Here is a 23,176-nt window from a genome sequence, read left to right as displayed (position 1 = left end):
TTTGGAATGTCATTTCACTTATATATCTGTTTCTCCTTCCATCCTTTGTCTTCTATATATAGGCCCCAAGCCTGCAATTATTTGCATGTAGGCAGACTGCTGTGCTCATGGAGCACCGTTAAAGTCAACAAATTGCAAGTTCTGGGCCTTAGGCTGTAAGTTCTTCCGGGAGCTCTTTCATTATTGTGTTTGTATAGTGCAGTGGTTCCCAAACTGGGGTTCGCGAAATGTTACAGGGGGTTCTTGGGGAAAAAATTCCCTAATGGTGGATAGAGCTGGGGCCAGCAGCCCGGAGCCCCTGGACTTCCAAGAGCTAAGCAGATCAAAGCAAGCATATCTATCTCTCTGAGGAGATTTAAACTTCAAGACTCCTTATAAGAAATGGAAAGAGAGGTGGATATTTTTTGCTGTTTTTAAAATTAAATAGGCAGCTAGTGGTTTTTAAAATTATTATGAGGGAAAAGTTTAAGCTTTGTTGTAATGTGCGTTGTTTGCCTGGACTGCTCAAGACTTGAATGCTTGTGTAGGAGGAACTCTTCGAGTTGGCTTCTTAAATACCTTCATGCTATTTCACATCTGATACTCCTTGATGAAACATAGAAGCCTTGTCTTATAACAGGCTTATTCAAAGTGATACAAGCTATGAAAGTGAGACCTTGGAAGAGTGTTGCTGTTATCTATCATTACAGTATTATTACATTATGAAAATTAATAATAAATTGTATGTAATAAGCATATCATAAAAACAAATTTTATATTTCCAAGATTTCCTGCTTTTATAATTTATACTCGGGTAAAGGAGAAAATCCCTGGAAATATTCATTTTTAGGAGGGGGTTCGGAAGACTTGATGTTTTCTGTGAAAGGGGTTCACAGGTTGTTAAAGTTTGGGAACCACTAGTATAGTGCCTAGCAAAGTAAGGTCCCAAACTGTGCTCAAGCCTGTATGTGGTGTTGTAAAACAGTTAATATATATTAATGTTTTTAGTTTTAATCAATGTGACATCCAAGTCAACAGTATTGCAATATTTTTGAATTGTCTGCATTGAGCCATTTGGATAACTTTAATTAAGGTATTGGCTGAATGCAGTACAATTTCATATAAAAGTTCATGTTGGGTATCTATTGTACAACATATTTGGCTAACTTTTAGAGTGCAGTTCTGCTTCAAAACATGACTTGGCATTTGGTTCCATATTTGTGTTCTCTCAATGATTCCCAGATGAGATCCATTCAGTTTACAAGTATAAGATTATGTTTCCTACTATAAGCTCTGCAACTCAGTCTGGAATCTGAAAACGAAAGATGGGCTTTTGTGGGCCATGCATTGCAAACTGAAGGATCTGTGATTGTTGAAGTGCAAGCCAGAACAGAATCCAGCTCATTCACTTGCCTATTGGCTCTGCAGGGCTAATGGAAGTAAACAGTAGTCAAAATGTTCTTTGTTGTTTTGTTCTTTCTTTACTATTTACCTGTATGCTCTCCCAACTGCCCTCCTCTTCCCCCTTGCTCATACCTCCACCCTACTCATCTTCCTTCCCAGATTAAAGGGCCTGAGGCAGACACACCATGTAGAGCAGGGAAGTGTGGGAAGAAGATAAAAAGGAAAGTGAGAGAAGTAAGAAAAGAGCCAGCGCAGAGATAAAACTAATGCTGCTTAAAAAATATTATTTCTTTCATATACAAATTTGCCTCTCCTCTTCGCTTCAGTCCATACCACGTCTATTGGACACATCTTCTCCAAATGTTTTTTTTCCTTCATTGTAAAATTGGATGACTTCCACTATAGCTTGTCATATCAATGAGTCATACAATTATATTTGTGATTAGTGAGTCACAGTCTGAAGAGGTTAGAAATTGCTGATCTAAGATGAAGAGTGAAGAAATCAGCTGGATACTTGATGGGCTGTATGTTCATTGGTTGCCTCAGTTTTTGGGTCCTCAGTTTGACATCAGTGTAGTACGTATTAAATGGATTAAAACTGGTTAACTGATAAATCTCAAAGTAACTCTAAATGGGAATTATACAATGGTGTTGCTTCTAGTGAGGCTCTGCAGGGAAGAGGGATCTGTTCTTGTTCCAGTGATATTAAATCTTTATCAGTGATTTGCAAGAAAATATAAAATAGAACAGATTGGTGGGATGGAAAATAACAGGTCAGTTCTACAGAGTAATCTATATTGTTTGGTAAGCTGGGTTAATCAAAATGCATGGTTATACATATGTTCATAGACTAAGGCCAGCAGAAATCACTGTGTTCTTCAAATGCAGTAATGAATCTAAATGAATCTTCGCTAACTAAGGAATCTAATTGAGACAAAACCCCATTCCTGGGATGTGCCAGTGGTGTGGCTTGGATAGTGGAATAAAATGTACTCCAGCAGGCACTGCCCTGAAACATTTGTGCTGCCTTCTGTCCCTCCCTGTACTTTTTCTGACCATATTGAATGCCAGGCCACAACATCTTTATGGTTGTGCCCTTTAGATATGACAGCTTTGGTTCAGAATAAGTGTAGGTCCTGAGATATAGCTTGTGTAAGCAAAACCATGGATTGTTCTGGGTCTCTGTCCTTTAGAGTCAGTTCTGAAAACATCACTGGAACCTAGACTAAAAGTTACCGCCTAAAAGAACAGTGCAGGGAAAATTCTAAAGGAAGGGGTGTGCCCCAATGTAGCATATCAGTTCGAGGTAATTTTGACTCCTTAGCATCCACTATAATGGTAGTTGCCTAGGTACTGCTCAGATCTGCTGTTAGAACCATTATCTAATTAGAGCAAAAGTTCTCAAACTGCTCCACAAGATCCATTCAGGTGGTCTGTGGATAGTTCCTTCGAAGTTGTGCACCTGGACAGCCGCATACGAGAGAATGAAGGGTCACCCACCTAATAAGTAGAGCTGCGCAGGCGGGGCTCCGCTAATCAGGTACCTGGACCCTGGAGAAGACGCACATGTAAGGTGAGGTGGTGGCTTTGGGAGGAATAGGGGGTAAGTTGGAGGGGGCAGTGGAGTGAGAAGAGCGGGTGGGGGGAATTTGGGACATCCAGGCCTGTGGCGACCAGACAAAGTGGCGACTTGCCCCAGCTCTAGGGCCGCAGCTGCTGGGGAGGGGCGGCCCTTATTCCCAGCCTCAGCTCTGTGGCTGTCGTGGCGGGGGAGAGAGGGCACATCCATCGCATTAGAAAGGTAAGACTACTGTTGTTAAAATATGAGTTGTGTGCTTTTATTTGTCAAACAAAAAAGTTGTTTATTTTTATATAGCGCTTTTATTCAAAGCACTTCACAATTGTTAGCTAATGATACAAACAACATTTGGAAAGATCATTAAGTGGTCCGCTGAGACCCTCTGCAATTTTCAAGAGGTCTGCCAAAAAAAAAAAAGTTTGTGAACCACTGAGATAGAGAACTATATATTCTTCCCTGGGCAGAGTGATAGGGCCGCTTCCTGCCCCGACCTCCCCACTGGAAAAGAGACAGAAGATCAGAAAAATTCAGATTTCCGCAGCCATATCACTTCCTTCCCCTAAAACACCTCACCAGGGAGGTTTGTCTTCCCCTTTTCAGTTTCAAGAATTCCAAGGCATTAGTTGTCCCTTTACTAACTGCCTTGGAACTGATATTGGATCTGCGATCTGTCAGTGAATCAGATCACGATAAGTGGGTTAATATACCAGCTCAGTTCCCGTCAGCTGAGGTAAAAGTGGACCCAAATAAATGTTACTTAAATGCTCTATGCAGTACACACACAAGATTGTACCGTTAACCAAGTAAGTACTATGATTGGGAATGTGATACTAAATATTAGCCGGTTTAGCAATTCCTTCCTTAGTACAAATCATCATCCTTACAGAAATCTAGCACCTCCTAAACGTCAGGGAAAATCTCCTATATCATCTTAGTTTAGATTATCTGGGTATATTGAACATTCTCAAAGATAGTAGTCCCAAAGTAGTCCCCTTCTTCGCTCAAAGAGGAGGAACCGATGGGACTCATCTCATACCAGGACATGGATTTGAAGTCTAATGATCAGCTGTCCCCTGATGACAATGTGGGAGTCACCTCAGCATCCTCCTCACCAGAAGATGTCATTCAGTTTCATGAACTGTAGTCAGAATAGCTTCACCTTTAAAGAACACATCTATGTCCGTAGAAGAGATCTGTCTTCGAGTATTCAGTTTGGGTCCTCCTAATAGCAAGATCATCCCACTCGGTTTTAGAAGCATTATTGCAACCAATCAAAACTATTTGGGCAAATCCTGCCTCTGGTCAAGCCATGTCAAAGAAGGCTGACAAGCTATACCAGTTACCACAGGGATTTTTCTTTCTGTGTTCCTGCTCCTAACTTGGTGGTTGCTGCAGCAGTTCAGAGGCTAAGTGCATTCTGTCCCATTTAACAGAGGGTAAGAAACTGGATATTCTGGGCAGGATGGTTTTCTCCTCTGCCTCACTAGGCATTAGGATTGCTAATTGTCAGGCTCTAAAGGTTTAGATATCAGTACCATCTCTGAGGTGAAATGGCCTTGTTTGGTAAGGATCTGTCTGAAGAGCAAAGGAAATTGGCTAAAGCCTTAATAAAAGGACAGCTAGTAGCTAAACATGGACATGGCTAATCTACAAAATGACTTAGGTGCCTAAATCCAACATTTAGATGGCACTGAGATCCTCAGAACCCCCACTCAACTGCTCCTAAATGTGTAAGAATACACATTTCTGCTGTTAGTTACCAAGATGCCCACAAATCTGCTGGTGAGCATGTTCACAGCTGCCTCAGTCTAGGCACCTGGGTGCCTAAGTCCCAGCAGGATCCTCAAACTAAGCATTCCCCTCCCAATCTTGCCTGCAAGTTCTAATCCAATAGGCCTAAACCACACACACTAAACTAATGGGGAAATTCAACCCTCTGCCTGATGTGGAGGAGGGGCTTGAACACAAGTCTCCACCTATCAGGAGAGTGCCCTAAGCACTGGGCTATGAGGTGTTTTGGAGTGGGGGGTCTCTATCTCCTGTTGAAACTGTTCCACTGTGTCAATATTTTAATATGCATTGGAACTGGGAGACTAGACCCTGGGTCCCTTCCCTACCCGACCAGGTGAGTGCCATAACCACTGGTCTATAGAGTCATTCACGCTCTCTGGCTGTATACATATTTAAATACTTGTATGTAGTGACAAATCTTCAACAGGAGAGATTGAAAGAGATATGTGTTTGTATCTCTTTTCCACATGAAGCAGAGAGGAGAATTGAATCCACCTCTTGTACAGTCCAGGTGCCTAACAGTTGGAATAACGGTTATAAAAGAGAGGCATACCACCACCCCTTTCTTCAGTGTTTCATGTGGGTGTGGTGGGGGGTAGGATTAGCACCTAACTCTTTAAGGAATTCAGGAGACAATTTAGAGCTGTGAATTCTAAGCAGAGATTGGTGTCTCCCTCTGGCTTGTATCTTGGTGCCTAACTGACTTGAAGGATAGGACTTAAGACTCACCCCCTTCTAGTCATTTTCTTCTGGCTAGCTCCACGTGCAATGGACTGGCTTTTGTGGATTCAGTTCTTAAGCACCCCTGAAAAAATACACCCCAGAGCAACATAAGTTACACTGACAGAAGCACTGGTGTAGACAGTGCTATGTTAGCTGGAGACACTCTCCTGCTGGCATCGCTACTGCTGCTCATTGGGCGTGGTTTAATTACGTTGACAGAGAGCGCTCTTTGCATCGGCTTAGAGTGGCTATCTGGGAGATACTACAGCTGCATTGGTACGGCTGAGCTGCTCTAAGGTCTGTAGTATAGACATGGCCTTAGATGATCTCATCTTCCACCTGAAACCAGAGCACATGTGGAAGAACTTTCATTCATAGGTGATGGCTTGCTCAGTGCAAGGACTGATAGTCCTAGAGAAGCTTAGATGCTAGATGAGAAGCTAGATTGCTAGGGGATTATTAACCCTCAAGGAGACAGTTCGGAGTTCTTATCTTTAATTATTGTAGACAGCAATATACTTCATCATTAGTTTGTATTTCATACAGAGATGCTATTACACAAACAACTTCCAGTTCAACAGCAGCGGAGGCAAAAGAGCTTCAAGCAAATAAAGAACAAATAAATCATACCCTTTTCTTCTGTGTCAGGTTTTAGACCACAGTTTTGATATGTAGTTCTGGAACTGCAAACCAATCTTAAACTATTCACCCTCCTCCTTCCACACCTTTGAGCATCAATTTTCTCACTCCAGTAACTGGTTTCATCCGTAAAGACAAGTGGATCCAGGAAATAGTACAAAGAGGTTATTTCATATAATTTGATACCATACCACCCCTTCCCTATCTCATCAGGAATCTGCTCACAAGAACCTACTAAAAGCAAAGGTTCACTTGTTCATAGAAGTAGGGGTCATAGAGGAAGTTCTAAGGGAATTCAGGGGAAAGGGATTCTTTGGAATCCAAAACTATCTAAAAGCATCTTCAACCTGAGAGCACATAGCTCCTTCATCAAAAAGTTCAAATTGTGCATGCTAACTCTGCCATTAATAATTCCCTCCCTACCCACCCAAGTTTGTTTTGAGCTTTCTGTTTGAAAAAGGATGCATATTTTCCACATCTTTCTGGCTTTCACATTGCAAATACCTTTGTGTCTTTGTGGGGGGGAATGGGGAAGAAGGAAGATCACTATCTGTATAGAATCCTTCCATTTGACCCTTTTACCATCCCTTGTATATTTACAAAATACTTAGTTGTGGTGGCAGCACATCTAAGAGAGGGTGTACATGTATCCCTTAGTTACATGACACACATTAAGGGATCATAAGAGAGCTTGTCCAGTGATACGACTTGCACCTGCTTCCATTTGGAGAAACTGGGACTTAGAATAAATTGGGGGGGGAAAATCATGCTTGCTTCCTACTCAAAGAATTCCCTTCATTAGGGAAGATCTGAATTCACAAGCAGGCTGAAAGATTCCTGAAAATTCAGTTAGCTATACTCAGGCATCAAGAGTTCTTACCAGATAGTAACTCAGACTGGTGGGGCTCACAATCTCAGTTACACTTACAAATCCCATCTATGCTTGTCTAAAGATGAGAGTTCGGCAGCAATGGTTAGCAAAACATGATCTCTTGGGGGAGTCAACTTTGAGAACATGTTGTCTGAGATTCAGAGAAGGGTCACAGTGTCCTGAAAGAGAGAGAGAGAGAGAGAGCATCAATCCCCTGTTTCATCTACGGGTATCGCCTTCAGAGCCTCCAACTTTGGGAGGAGAGCCTATTTTAACAAATTACTAATTCATTGTCATTCAGGCTATGTGGGGGGAAAAAGATACATACTAATATTGAGAGCAATTTACTGGGCTCTCAAGGTTTTCCTGCCTCACTTATAAACAAGCAGAGGAGGTCATTCCACTCAGCTGTGCAGAAAAGCTGTAGCACTCTGGAACTGGTGTATCATCACACTTTACCACATAGCTCTACATCAGATGGGCAAAAGCAACAACCTGGCAGGTCAGCTGAGCTGGAGCAGAAGAGAACAGCATGAATGGTCTGTAAACACATCACTAGATGACATCTTTGCATGTCTCTGGGTTATCTGTAAATAGATCTGTTTGCAGCAAAGGACAATGCCAAGTGCCCAGCGTTCTGCTTGAGAGCAGGAGAGCATTCCATTTGGGATGCATTTCTACTCGACTGGTTTCCTTACATCCAAAAAGTAACACAGAAGATAAAGCAAGACAGAGCCAATAATAATATGGTTATGACAATGGTTTCCAGGCTTCCTTCATCTCTCCAGAGGAATATATTATTTATTTATTTAGTGTATTGCTGTAGCACCTAGGAGCCCCAGTCATGAACCAGGACCTCATTGTTCTAGGTGCTGTACAAACACAGAACAAAAAGACTGTCTTTTCTCCCTATCACCATAGACCTGTTGTCTCAGTAGAACAGCCAGATTTATCACTGCAATCTTCCATTCAGTATACCTGATAGCATAGGCCATAGGACCTCTCTAGATCTGTTAGTTCGGCTGCCACATCTCGATAGATTTCCTGAAACAATCAACTCACAAGATCTACGACTTCAAGTGAAAAAGGCTTGCAGTTTGGGCATTCAATAACATAGTCCCAGCTTCAGCTCCAATCCAGTCTCTGTGTCCGTTGCTTGAAACTTTCTGATATCTGCTTACTGTCTGTGAAAATTCATTTAGCTGTCATATGTGCTTACCACATACTCATTGATAACAGGACTGTATTTACTCATGGCACAGTAAAGAGATTTATGAAAGGTCTAGTAAGCATCTATCCTCTAGTCAAAGGTTCAGCTCCATCATGGGATCTTAATTTAGTGTTTACTCAATTTATGGAGCTGTCCTTTGAGCCTCTGAATGTTCACTGTTTGTCTGTCAATCAAAACAGCATTTATAATAGCCATAGCATCTGCCAGAAGAGTACACAAACTGCATGCTGATGAATGATGTGACCTTCAGTTTTCCACAAAGCCAAAGTTGTTCTCCATCCCCACCCTAAATTCTTTCCCAAAGTAATAATTGATTTCCATCTCAACCAATCATTTATTTAACAATATTCCTTCCCAAACCTCATGCAAACATCCACATACCAGATACTAAAAGCTTTCTACCTAAATAGAATCAAAGAGTTTTAAAAAGTCACAAAATCTTATGCACAAAATAAAAGGCAGACTATTTCTTCAAAAACTATCTAAGTGAGTTATGCTGTGCATTAAACAGAGCTACAAATTGGCCTCTGTTCCTCTCCCTTTCCAGATAGGGATTAGAGCCCATTCCAGAAGGGAAAAAATAGCCTCTGTGACATGGCTTAGGCGTATTCCTATTGTGGAAATCTGCAGAGCTATAGCATGGAGCTCTAGCCATGTGTTTACAAAATTCTATGCACTAGACCAGGGTTTGGCAACCTTTGGCCCGCGGCCTGCCAGGGATAAGCCCCGCGGCAGGCCAGGACGGTTTGTTTACCTGCCGTGTCTGCAGTTTGTCGCTCCAAGCCAATAGAGGCTGCGGGAAGCGGTAGCCAGCATATCCCTCAGCCCGCATCGCTTCCCGCAGCCCCCATTGGCCTGGAGCAGTGAACTGCGGCCAGGGGAGCTGCAATCGGCCAAATCTGCGGATGCAGCAGGTAGACAAACCAGCCCGGCCCGCTAGGGGGCTTACCCTGGCGGGCTGCAGGCCAAAGGTTGCCAATCTCTGCACTAGACCTAGCATTCTGGTCAGATGCTCTGTTCAGTAGAGCATTACTTCTGTCGTGTATTTAGAACTCCTGTCTCCACCTTCCTTGGATGATAGTACTGTTGATCAAACTGTCCCATGAGTACCTTGCCTTCGGTGTTTAGGAACAGTGAAGGAAGGTGCACAAGTGTGCTCCAGTGGACACTGCTACAAAACATTCCAGGTCCCAGGCTCCATTGCAGGTGTGTCCAATAAGTTGGAATGTGCAGAGGCCACTTGAAGAACTCCAGTTACAGTTGAGTAGCCTTCATTTAATCTAGCTTGACCACCTGCCTAACATAGTAGGCCGTGGAATTTCAGCAAGTGAAATGGCATTGGTGAAACGATTACTGTGTCCAGTTTTGGTATCAACACTTGAATTTTTTTTCCCCCAAATTGGAAAGAATTCAGAAAAGAGATACAAGAATGATTTTGAGTTCTGAAAAACTAGCCTTTTAGGGAGTCTTAAGATACATAGATCTTAAGATGGTTGAGAAGTGATTTCATCATGATCTAGAGGTACCTACCTAGGGAAGAGATTTCTGATAGAGGGCTCTTTAATCGGACAAAGGCATAGGAAAATCCGATGACTGGAAACAGAAACTAGACAAATTCAGACTGGGAAAAAAGGTGCATGTTTTGAACCATGAGGTTAATTAATCATTGGAACAATTTAGTAAGGGATGCAGGGAATTCTGTCACTTGAAACCTTTAAATAAAGATTAAGCTAATTTTTAAAAGGTGCTTTAGCTCAGACAGAAATTATGGTCTTGACGCAGGAATTGCATGGCTTTTGTTGTGTAGGAGGTCAGACTGGATGATGATAGTCCCATCTCACTTTAAAGTTATATTCTATAAAAGGGCCTGATTTTTTGGAAAGGTGTTGTACATCCACCTTTGAGAATCAGTCTACTTTAAAGTTTCTCAGGCATATGGACTCAATTTGAATTCTTTTCAGTTAAACACATTGCAATATTAGACTTCCAAATATATATTGTGCTCTCTTAACTAATATTTATGGTTTGTTCTTTTCCAAAAGCCTATGATGATCTCTCCTTTTGTATGCTTCCTCTTGTTTTGCCCTGGTCTCTTTCACTTTTTCTGTTCTTGTTCTCCCCCATGCGCTCTCTTCTCTGATCTTATTACATGTTTCAGCCCGCCTCTTCCTGCTCATCTGTGCTCCCACAGTACAAGGTATTTAGTCACTTTGCTAAACAATATCTAGGTAATATTAATGCACTTTCCAAAAGGAAAGCTTTATTTCTGCTCTTTATTTATTTCTGCCCCATCCCCTGCTCTGCCTCTTCTCCCAGAGACCTTACCCCCCCATTGCTCACTCTGCCCCCCTCTTGCGGGACTCACCTGCCGCCTGTAGAGCCGGGCTGGGAGGAGCTGATGTGGAGCCTTCCCACCTGCCCAATTAGGACACAGCAGTCAGGCTCTGACTTAGAAAAGGAGAGGAAGTTTGGGGGCAATTGGGGCACAGTGGGGAGGTACTGACTGGAAACTGCCAGGTTCCCTTTTGGACTGGACCTTCTGGTTGAAAACCGGACACCTGGAAACCCTAACTGGGGAGGATGGGGCAAAGGACAGTGACAGCTTGGAGTGACTGTTGCTTTGCCCCTTTCACTCTTAAATGATAGGTTGTGAGTAACTCTGTTTCGACATTAGTTCCAATCAGTTATAATTGTGCAAATGAAAACAATAGATTGGCAGATGTATAACTGAAGGCCTAATTTAAGTTACTGAGCCTTACTACTGGTGGTGATGCATAAAAAGGAAAAAAACTAGAGCCCTGCGCAAATAGAAAAGGTTATATCTACAGAGCTGCAGGGCTTTATTGACAACAAGTGAGACCAGCAGGGTAACAGCCAGTGACCAGGCCAAGAATCACAGTGGTGAAAGCAGCAGCACGTCAGGCTGCTGCTTGCAGGAGCCAGCGGCCAGCCTGGGCAGCTCCTCTGGTGTGGCTGTGTCGCCCCCAGCCCTGCCTACTGGGACAGGCACCAGGCTCACCGGCAGCTGTCCCTGGTCACACTAGTGTGTACATGCGACCTTGCACACTCCCGGACAAGAGTTCCATCAATGTTGTACCTTTTGAGTTTCCATCGGCAGTAGGGGTCATCTGTGCATTGGAACAAAAGATCATCTAAGTATGGGTAAAAAGAAAAGGAGTACTTGTGGGACCTTAGAGACTAACAAATTTATTTGAGCCATAAGCTTTCGTGAGCTACAGTGAGCTGGAGCTCACAAAAGCTTATGCTCAAATAAATTTGTTGGTTTCTAAGGTGCCACAAGTACTCCTTTTCTTTTTGCGGATACAGACTAACACGGCTGCTACTCTGAAACCTCTAAGTATGGGTAACAGTCAGTGAGAGCACTTAATCTCTTTCTACTAGTAGGCATACATAGTTCCTTGCAAACTCTTTTTTTGCCCAGCACATCATGTTAGTGGAATTTCTTGCTCTCTTTGAACAGAAACTTTGGTACGCTTTTTCTAGCTCTTAAAAAGTGACAGGTGCCCCTAGGGTAGGGTCTGTTTGAACAGGGCCTGAGGCTGACTCACTTCCATTCCCCCAGGCTAGGTTAAAGTGCTCTTGTCCATCTCCTGTGTGAATCAGGAGTGTGTTGACACCTTCTGTTTATGGCTGGCTTTCAAAACCAGGACTTTACTAATAGAACTACTAAAGCAAACCTGGATGCAAAGCTAAACTAAAAGTGGATGAGACAAGTGGATAAAATCCATGTCCAGCTACAGGAAAAAGAAATCATGTAACAACTCCCAGAAAGCATTCACTGAAGTAAAGAGCTACTGTATAAAAAGGAATAGCAAAAGGTGTCTGTCCTGCTTTGTCTCAATGTTTTTCTGTCTTGAGTTTCAAAGCTAGTATGTACAAATTGTGATAAGGTTAGCACAAAACAAATGCATTGTTCTTAGTTATTCAACAAAAGTTACTTTGTTTCCAATTTAGCTTAATCTGTTGGTATATTTTTAAAAACCTAGTTGGTGCACTTTTAGACTTGTGTAAAATCTCTACTTCAGTTGTAGATGGTTTAATTGTCACTGAGTATTTTCCACGCGAGTGTTATCCCTTTGCTGGAGAAGGGGGGACAGGAGGGAGGGGGTGTTTAAGGTCATGGGGAAGTGAAAAGAGCAAATGAAAGTTCTATATGACATGAGTTTTTGGTCTCAGTTCAGTTCCCCGTGGATGTTTTGCAGGTGGTCTGATATGCTCTCTTAATGTGTATTTATAACCTTGGACATGATGGTTCCATCTAGACTCCCTTTAGAGAAGATTTTTATTTTATCTGTGTACAGACCCCTGCAAAGGAAGAAAGCAGGTCATCTGGCTACACAATCAGCAAGAGCACCTCATTTGATAGGGACAGCTGGCTGGTCCTTTTCTGCCCCTAGAACACTGTAAGGTGATGGGGCCTGCAGGGGCAGAGTGACATTCTGAATTCTCAACCCAAAATATTATGTCTTAGGAAACAGACAGAAGTTCAGGCTGGTTTTTGTGTTACTTAAATCAGTTGGCCTACTCTCATTAGAGATGAACCTTTTTTGAACAGCTTGCAGTAATCAGCTGCCTAATTTGTCTGTGTCTTGTGCCAGAATAAGCTTCCATTCTCCAATGAAACTGTCGAAAAGTGTTTTTTACTGAAAGCATACAACTTTCAACACTATTTTCTGTTCTTGGAATTTCTAAGTTTTTTTTATGAAAAGTTGCACTGAGTGAGCATGGCAGTCATATATCCTATGTATATGTTTCATGGCATGCTGTCCATTTCTCCCAAGTGCACACTCGTATCTTGTTTTCCTACTCCTTCATATCACTGCATATATTAGCCACCTATTAAGACATATTACTTTTTCCCCTCAAGTATTCCACATGCTGCTCAATTTCCTTCTCATAGGTTATCCATCATCCTATTAGTAATGTCTGTTCTAGTGGACTATGGACTATAACTTTGTTCATAAACCTCAATGTTTCATTTGAGCAAGACGAAGTGCACTTTGTAGCTCATCTGAACCAAATAAGTTGTTTTTAAAAAAAAATCTGTGGTGTTTTTTTTTTTTTTTTTTCAAATAAAGTAGTCTCAATTTTTATACTTGCTGGGGGAAAGATTGGGAAGACTAATGTAGTCTGTTTCTGTGTCAGATATTGTCAAGGCTATAAAACTTACTCATCCAGTTCTAGTTGTACTAACACACTAATTTCAGAGTAGCAGCCGTGTTAGTCTGTATTTGCAAAAAGAAAAGGAGTACTTGTGGCACCTTAGAGACTAACAAATTTATTAGAGCATAAGCTTTCGTGAGCTACAGCTCACTTCATCGGATGCATTTGGTGGAAAAAACAGAGGAGAGATTTATATACACACACACAGAGAACATGAAACAATGGGTTTATCATACACACTGTAAGGAGAGTGATCACTTAAGATAAGCCATCACCAACAGCGAGGGGGGGGGAGAGGAAAACCTTTCATGGTGACAAGCAAGGTAGGCTAATTCCAGCAGTTAACATAAGTGAGCTGTAGCTCACGAAAGCTTATGCTCTAATAAATTTGTTAGTCTCTAAGGTGCCACAAGTACTCCTTTTCTTTTTGCGAATACAGACTAACACGGCTGCTACTCTGAAACCTAAGAATATCAGAGGAACAGTGGGGGGTGGGGTGGGAGGGAGAAATACCATGGGGAAATAGTTTTACTTTGTGTAATGACTCATCCATTCCCAGTCTCTATTCAAGCCTAAATTAATTGTATCCAGTTTGCAAATTAATTCCAATTCAGCAGTCTCTCGTTGGAGTCTGTTTTTGAAGCTTTTTTGTTGAAGTATAGCCACTCTTAGGTCTGTGATCGAGTGACCAGAGAGATTGAAGTGTTCTCCAACTGGTTTTTGAATGTTATAATTCTTGACGTCTGATTTGTGTCCAATGCGAATACATGCTATGAATCTTGATATAATGACAAGCACATAGATATACAGTGAATGACATTATTGAGCATATTGTGATTGACTCATGGTTATAATTAGCTCGCAGTGAGCTTAGTCAGAGAGAGTGGGCTGGAAAATTTAATTTAAAAATTAATGTAGAGTACAAAAGATTTTTTTTTTTAAATTGGCTTTTACCCATTTTGGTAAGTTAGGCATCACACTTCCAAAGTGACAGACAAATTTAGAGATAATTCAGAAAACAGATGGTAACAAGTTTCATAAATAAGACTCTCGTAAGGGAAAGATTTAGAATTGGGAGTGTAGTCATTCTAAAGAAAAGACTGAGGGGAGACACGCACTGACTTTATAAATACATAAAGAAATATTTTAAAAAGAACACTGAGCAATTCTTCTCCCTAACATAAAAATAAAAGGTGGAACTAACATGATGCCTGCCTACCATTACTTTAATTACTCTGCTTGTATTTACTACATCTTTTTGTCATCCTTTGCCTCATTTATTTAGATCACTGAGATTAAAAACTAAAGTAAATTTCTGTCTTTAGGCACCAGGAGGCATGATACATTTTAGAGGTGTTGGGCTGAATACAAACTTATTCAGTTTAGTACATTGGTTGCACAGTATATCTTTATAAGTTTCTGGTGTTGGTTAGGAAGCTATGGTGCTAAGTGCTACCTTGTTTTGGAGAGGTTCTCTTCCCCCCCCCCCCCCCCCAAATTAACCCTTCTTCTGGTTTTCTGATACATTATAGATCTGTATTATTTGTGTCCCAGGACCAAGCATGTTATATTTTTTGTATGGGGCTGTCATAAATATAAAGGAAAGGGTAAACAACTTTAAATCCCTCCTGGCCAAAGGAAAAAACGCTTTCACCTGTAAAGGGTTAAGAAGCTAGGATAACCTCGCTGGCACCTGACCAAAATGACCAATGAGGAGACAAGATACTTTCAAAGCTGGAGGGGTGGGAGACAACAAAGGGTCTCTCTGTGTTGTCTTTTGCCAGGACCAGAGCAGGAATGCAGGTTAGAACTCCTGTAAAGGATTAATAAGCAATCTAGTTAGATGTGTTAGATTCTGATTTGTTTAAATGGCTGATAAAATAAGTTGTGCTGAATGGAATGTATATTCCTGTTTTTGTGTCTTTTTGTAACTTAAGGTTTTGCCAAGAGGGATTCTCTGTTTTGAATCTGATTACCCTCGTAAGGCATTTACCATCCTGATTTTACAGAGGTGATTCTTTTACTTTAATTAAAATTCTTCTTTTAAGAACCTGATTGCTTTTTCATTGTTAAGATCCAAGGGTTTGGGTCTGTGTTCACCTATGCAAATTGGTGAGGATTTTTTATCAAGCCTTCCCCAGGAAAGGAGGTGTAGGGCTTAGAGGGATTTTTGGGGGAAAGACCTTTCCAAGTGGGCTCTTTCCCTATTATATTTGTTAGACGCTTGGTGGTGGCAGCAATAAAGTCCAGGGGCAAAAGGTAAAATAGTTTGTACCTTGGGGAAGTTTTAACCTAAGCTGGTAAAAGTAAGCTTAGGGCGTTTTTCCTGCAGGTCCCCACATCTGTACCCTAGAGTTCAGAGTGGGGAAGGAACCTTGACAGGGGCTGAAGACTGCTATCTGTACTTGGTAAATGGTATTTCCTTACTAGGGAATGAGAGAGAGAGAGAGATTCACATGCATATTTGTATTAACTCCTACACACTTGATTTAGGGCAGGAAACAAGAGGTGGTTGGTGGTGTTGGATAGTGCTTCCTGTAGCTGTATCAACCTGAAGGATGGTGGCATAGGCAAGAAATTACTTGTTTTTACTGTACTTCGAAGTAAGATAGGACCTTACCATTAAAAAACACCATGGTTCCTGACCCAAAGAGGCTACTGTCTAAACATGCAACATGACAAGGGAAAATCAAACAAGAGGAAAGTAAAAGGCATGACTTTCTGACCATCTACATCCTTTTATGGGGCTAATCACTTTAATATTTCAGTGTCTGGCAACTATCACCAAATGAGTGTCTGGTGGTTCAGCATGTCATGTTTAACATTTGTTTTTAAAGTTTTACACTTCAGAAATGACTGTTCCAAGTTGTGGAAAAGAGTGGAATTTAAATAATCACACATGCAACAGCATATTTGCTAAACTAGCTTGATGAGATTTCTTGCTTCAACATTATTTACTGAACAGAAATTCATGTCTCATTACTGGAGTGTTCATAAAGTAGCTTTTAGTATAAAAACATTGGATCAAAATTATGCAGTCTAACCGAATGTTAATGCACGCTTGTGAAAATGTCTTTGCTCTGACAGATATTATGTATATTTAACAACTGTTAGACTACTAGATTTGTTTTCAAATGTTTAGAGATTTATTAAGATGTTTATGTATGCATAACATTTTTCTCTGTGTTTTCTCTTTTTTGTCTTTTCCAGTAACATCACAATCAGTTGTTATGAATGATTGTGGATTATTTCAGTTTCTCTGTGAAAGGATTGTTGGGACAGTAGAAAGTTAACTTAGATATTTGAGTGACTTGAGGTGTATGAATAGTAAGTAAGACAAAAAAAAAAGTTGCTTAATAGGAAAGCTGTCTTAAATGAAGAATTTAAGTTTTTGAGGTTGCATCTTGAAGCATATCATTGAAGGGCCAGCATATATGGGCTACAATACTTTTACTAGCTGCTATTGCTTATGACATCACTTCTGTCAGTGATGTGCAGTTATCTATTTTACAGGAGACTTCCCCTGGCTAGACTGAAAATGGGCAAGTTGTCTGTAAAGGAAATTTTAAAATACAACTTCCCAAGACTCCTCATCTGAATTTAGTGAGTTAAATCTGAGTGGGAGTCTGAGAAGTTACATGCAACACAAATTTAATGTTGTTAAGCTGCAGTTATTCACTCCAGTTTTGCTTTGCTTTTATGAAAATGGAAACAAAGGTTTGAGAGTCAGTGAGTGTGTCACCTAAAATAAAAGGTTTAACCACAGAAGCTTAACCACAGGCTGACTTAGGAGCCACCACTGCTGTGAAGCACCGCTGCAGAGCTTGGCTGCTGGCCGTGACTTCGCCTAGCTCCAACTGTCACTTGCCCTCCGAAAACATGTCTTGTGAAGTGATATGATGATGAAGGGCACTTTTATTTAAAACAATCACTCACTTAAACATAAAGCAACAGATGTTGCAGAAGGTTTAAGATATATGAAATACAAAAATGACATGGAGAGTGGCTGAGGAAGCTTGTGGGTTTTAAAGGAAAGCTGCCAGCAGTCAAGCTGCTTGGTCGTAGGACTCCAACATAGTTATAGAGTATGAGCTGCTGTGTGTTAAGTTACAGTAGTGACTTTTGGAAAAGTACATTCTTTGTTTACGAATTTGAACCTCCTGAGGCTACAGTCATTTCAGCATGCAGATCAGGACCTCTGATTTTTAAGTGGCACATGCTTTGGGCAAAAAAGAGCTCTTTGCCTTTTTTGTTGAGTTATGATGTATGTAGAAGGTGTGAAAGTGGTATTTTAATGGGAGGTAGGTGTTCCAGCATATGTTACATTATACTCAAGTCCCGTCTACCCTTTTTTTCCCCCCAAAGACTTTACAACTGGAGAATTTACAGAAGTATGATGTCACAGATAACAAGCAACTAAAACTCGATTGAGGGGAAGCAATGTTCTTATTCACAAATTCTTACACGTGTGTGTTTTTAACACAGTTGTAACTCAAATACTTAAAATTGTAGTGTGGAGTGGTGGATCTCTTTGCTAAAAATTCAGCCTAGCCCGATTTCTCACTTTGTCCCTCAGTTAAAGGCATAGAGCTCCAAATCTACATTAAGTTCTCCAGGATAAATTTTTGGGTGGAGTATAGAAGACCAGATTTAAAATTCTTAATATTGTGGTTAAAAATGGACTGGTTAAAAAACCTTTTCTGTCAATGCTATCTTTTTCTACTCACTACTGTACTTCCATTGCACTTCATCTTTAAAGTCCTGGATGGCCTGGGTGGGTTCAAGACATATAGAAGTCAAAAATAATGGGTTTCCTGAGAACTTGTCTATTATACTTGAATTGGCAATTAGTTTGACTGGAAGACTCGTTCTGAGTTACTAGGATTAAACTTTCTAGGACTGATGGTTGTAATTTCTCAGTTGAGATTCCACTAACTTTGCAATTTGGGATTCAGAGCCCAAATCCTAATGAGCTTGATGATATGATATAGGAGCTAAATTAAATGGCTCTTGTTTGATTTTTTTTTTCCTTTGTAGTTTGTAATTTTGTAAATAAGTGCTTGATTGCTAGGATAGGCACTCTGTAATACAAAACAGAGTTAATAGATTAAGACAATTACTGCTTTTTTGTTTGCATAGTTAATAAACTTAATCTACACAACAGTGTTTGGAAAACATTAAGGTTGTAACTCAGATACACAAAAGCAAGCTGACACTGGAATGACCTGTTCCCACTAATGCCACTGTTAAGATACTACAGAACATTTATGCTAAGATTAACTATTTGGAGCCCCACACAATACTGAAGCATACCAGGATGAGCTGGGCTGTATTTGCAGCCTTGTATTTAAACTTTGCTTTTGAGTTCTAAAGTTTGGAGGCTGATAAAGCAATGTTGTAAAATGACATCCTGGGGTTCTGTATCCTCTTCTCACTTTACAAGTAAAAACATGTTTTTTCTAACTGCAAATTTATAAATTCAGTCTGTGAACTCAAAAGCAAACTGTGTTCTTTCTGTTGTCAATAATAAAGATTCCGTAATTGGAATGCAAAATATTGTCAGTGTGTAAGGCAGGATAAAGTAGATTCTCTCTTCCATAACTGCACTGTGAGGGAAAAATAGTATTTTGTTAGCAAAATTAGCTGAAAGGGCTCTACAGAGTACATTAAAATACTACTTTTTACATAGCACTATGTTTATATACTAGACCTCTGGGACTTTTTATAAACTAAACTCCATAATTAGATTGAATAAATAAATTGGATAATGGTATATTTTGCTTTAGCTGCTGAAACAAGGGAAGGGCCAAGAAAGCTGCCTCAGTAGTCTAATGGCAACACATTATAGATCAGGGCTGACTTCTCTCACCTGGCCCCAGTGGCTGAATATTGTGTAGTGAATCAAACTTTGAAGGGAGCTCGCCAGTGTTGGGGGAAAAAATGTTAAACGCCGCCACCTTAAGAGAATTGCCCCAGCAGGCATCCAGTGCAGTATCTTCTCCTTAGCTCTAAGGAAAGCAAATCAATCTTCTGGTTAGAGCTGATTGGGAAACCAAACTTCAGTTCTGCACAAATTCGAGGTTTTTTTAAATGTGTTTTTTGTCCCAAATGGGATGAAAAACCACAATTTAAAATCACAGAACTGAAACTTAGCAATTTTTTTAGTTTTGGAAATACTGAAATGCAGTATTTTGAAATGAAATATTTCAGAGTAGCAGCCGTGTTAGTCTGTATTCGCAAAAAGAAAAGGAGTACTTGTGGCACCTTAGAGACTAACAAATTTATTAGAGCATAAGCTTTCGTGAGCTACAATGCATCCGATGAAGTGAGCTGTAGCTCACGAAAGCTTATGCTCTAATAAATTTGTTAGTCTCTAAGGTGCCACAAGTACTCCTTTTCTTTTTGAAATGAAATATGCTCCCTTGCATCTCCAGCTACCCACCTGCTTGGCTGCCTTGAAGATGGTGACCCTGGAAGCCCTGGCAGCTGCTGACTCAAATTCTTTGAGTCTGATCAATTCAGCCACTGACTAGCTGCTGTAAGCAGCAGTGAAACTGATTTATTTATTTCAGTCTGCAGTTGCCAGAGTTTACAACATGGGTAGTCAGCCTGCGGCTCCGGAGCCGCATGCGGCTCTTCAGAAGTTAATATGCGGCTCCTTGTATAGACACCGACTCTGGGGCTGGAGCTACAGGTGCCAACTTTCCAATGTGCCAGGGAGTGCTCACTGCTCAACCCCTGGCTCTGCCATAGGCCCTGCCCCCTCCCCTGGTCTGCCATGCCCTCACTCCTCCCCGAGCCTCCTGCATGCCACGAAACAGCTGATCAGGATGGGGAGGTGCTGATTGGCAGGGCCGGTGGGTGGGAGGCACTGCTTATGTATTACTGTGGCTCTTTGGCAATGTACATTGGTAAATTCTGGCTCCTTCTCAGGCTCAAGTTGGCCACCCCTGGTTTATAGAGTTCCTGACTCCATAGTGGCCCCCTGATGGGCTGCCTTGGGCCCAGGAAGCCTGGAAGTCCCGGGTGTTCACTAGTAGGCCTATTGGGCTAACCAAGAGCCAGGAACGGGAAGCCCTGGGAGCACTGCCTCCCAAGCTCTGAGGCTCAGTCAGTGGGCTGAAGGGGAACCAGGAGCCTGGGAATGCTTGCTGTGCTGCAGGCTACCAAGGGCCTTGGGAGCTGGGGCTCCCCAACTCACACTGAGTCGGTGGATCCAGGTAGCCCAGTGGTCCCCAATTCCAAGGCACTCCACATGGCAGGGTTGCCCTAGAACTGGGTGGATGAGCTAGGAGGAGACCAGACAGGGTTTCATCAGAAGTTTGTCTGAATCAGTTTCCACAAAATGTTTAGATTTTGATGAACCAGTGAAGCGTTATAGAAAAAATGTTTCAATTTTGCTGACCAGCTCTACTGCTGATATAGATTCATAGATACTAAGGTCAGAAGGGACCATTATGATCATCTAGTCTGACCTCCTGCACAATGCAGGCCACAGAATTTCACCCACCCACTCCTGCGAAAAACCTTTCATCTATGTCTGAGCTATTGAAGTCCTCAAATCGTGGTTTAAAGACTTCAAGGAGCAGAGAATCCTCCAGCAAGTGACCTGTGCCCCATGCTACAGAGTAAGGCGAAAAATCTCCAGGGCCTCTTCCAGTCTGCCCTGGAGGAAAATTCCTTCCTGACCCCAAATATGGCGATCAGCTAAACCCTGAGCATATGGGCAAGATTCACCTGCCAGATACTACAGAAAATTTTTTCCTGGGTAACTCAGATCCCACCCATCTAACATCCCATCACAGGCCATTAGGCCTGTTTACCATGAATATTTAATTACCAAAATCATGGTATCCCATCATACCACCATCTCCTCTATAAACTTATCGAGTTTAATCTTAAAGCCAGATAGATCTTTTGTCCCCACTGCTTCACTTGGAAGGCTGTTCCAAAAAATTGGCCAGTTTATATCCCTTTTTTTCTTGTATCCACATTGGTACTGAGCTTAAATAATTCCTCTCCCTCTCCGGTATTTATCCCTCTGATATATTTATAGATATGAAATGAACCAAGTATTTGAGGGTTTTTTGTCTTGAACTTTGCAGATACGACAGCTGTAATGCGCTCTGATGTGCTCTACTCTAAAATCTTTTAGGATATAATGGAAGTCAAAATTAAGGCAGACAACTAGAGTAGTTGAGTTCTAGTTAGTTTTAAACTAGAAATTAAAGAATGATGCTCAGTTACCATTTTGGATTATATTTCAGCATCTGACCATGATGATACCTGCTGGTGCTTGATTAAATATAGCTAATCAGCTACAATACTGCCATGCTCGTGCTTCCTTCATGAATAAGCAACTTGAATGAATTGCTGACATTTAATTGAACCAGTCCTTCAGTTACACTAGAAAAATTGGATTCAGAACATAGAAAAACGTGGTGCTTGCACAGAGAACTTGGAATTGAGCTGTGTATCTTTGGTGGGGTAATCAGAGGATTAGTCACTAAGACATGGTATTGAAGCTTTTGTTGTTGCCCCTCATCTTTCATAGCAAAAGTCTGGGATTTTCATATGGGGGGGTACTGGGATTTTCATATGGCGCCGGATACTCATGCAACTTAAGGAACTGTAGCTTTCAAATAAACTGTTTGTGTAAGGCAAATATAACACTTCCAGTTACATTTGTTAATGTTATGGGATAAAGAATATTTCTCTCAGTAACTAGCTTTCCCTTTACTTCACAGCTTTCATCCAGTCGGATAGCATAATAGAAGTGCTACATTTCAATGAAGGAGGCTTATTGCAGGTAAACAGTCATAAAATAAGAACATATCAGTTTAAAGTTCTAGATCACCTCTGTCTTTTATCACTTCTGTAACTTTCATTCCTTTTTTAACTTGCTACCTGTAGTTCAATGTCTTTGTTTAGTGGATCTTGATTTAAGCAAATTAGGAAGTACCACTAAAACTGTAGATTTTCTTAACTGACTTTATGAAATCTTCAGCATATTTTTTCTATTGTCTTTTTGCAAGCCAATAGAAATAATTAAACTGCATTGTATGAGCAGTATTATTCATTTGAATGGAACATTAGATACGGGCATCTCAAAGTCCGTGTGTACACTAGGCATAACTTTTGCTAAAATTTCCCACCATTACTACCACTTTTTCAGTCCATTAGTGGTGGTAGAGTGAATGGGAGAGGGATGAGGGGGACCATTGGCATAGAGAGGTTTCTAGGTAGCTGCTGTTGTTTTTAGGCACTGTTATCAATCCCTGTGTCATGTGTACCTGCTCCGAGCAGGGCTTAAAACATCATTGGCTGCCAGTATCTTGTTTGTGCTACCACTCCTACCTTTATTGCCACCAGTCGAGATTAAGCGATAGTAGCTTAGGTTACTTTGCATTTGGCAGGGCTATTTGAGTTCCTTGTTTCTTGCTCCTGCAACCTTTTGATGGCAACTGGCCTACTGTATACTTCCTTAGTGCCTGCCATTATGTCCAAAAATAACAGTAGTGCCTTTACTTGATTCAGCTAAATTGATCAGCAATGAAATTGCTAATGTTGAGATTTAAATTGTCATTGGACTTTGGTGTTAACACCCTTGATGAACAAGGTAGTCTCTAAGTTTTTGTTTCAGGCTGTCTATAGCTCATCCATTTTGAAGGTTGTCTTCACAACCATCATGGGTAGAAATCTTATCTAAGGTCTCATTTAAAAAAAAATATGAAGCACAATCTTGTGGCAAGGGATACATGTGCATAATTACATT

At 41.0% G+C, this 23,176-nt stretch overlaps 1 protein-coding gene across 4 annotated transcripts in view; it reads left to right on the top strand.

Moving 5' to 3' along the window:
• The window catches only part of TMEM131 (transmembrane protein 131), a 185,955-nt gene that overhangs the window by 4,928 nt on the left and 157,851 nt on the right, over window positions 1-23,176 (top strand). For all 4 annotated transcript variants that reach the window (XM_043490813.1, XM_043490874.1, XM_043490845.1 and 1 more), the window contains exon 2: window positions 22,149-22,210. In XM_043490813.1, the coding sequence (XP_043346748.1) occupies window positions 22,149-22,210 (62 nt within the window). The remainder of the gene's footprint in view (window positions 1-22,148; window positions 22,211-23,176) is intronic.

The sequence above is a fragment of the Dermochelys coriacea genome, chromosome 1 (genome assembly GCF_009764565.3).
Source record: "Dermochelys coriacea isolate rDerCor1 chromosome 1, rDerCor1.pri.v4, whole genome shotgun sequence".
Taxonomy (NCBI): domain Eukaryota; kingdom Metazoa; phylum Chordata; order Testudines; family Dermochelyidae; genus Dermochelys; species Dermochelys coriacea.
This window is presented reverse-complemented; position numbering and strand designations above follow the sequence as displayed.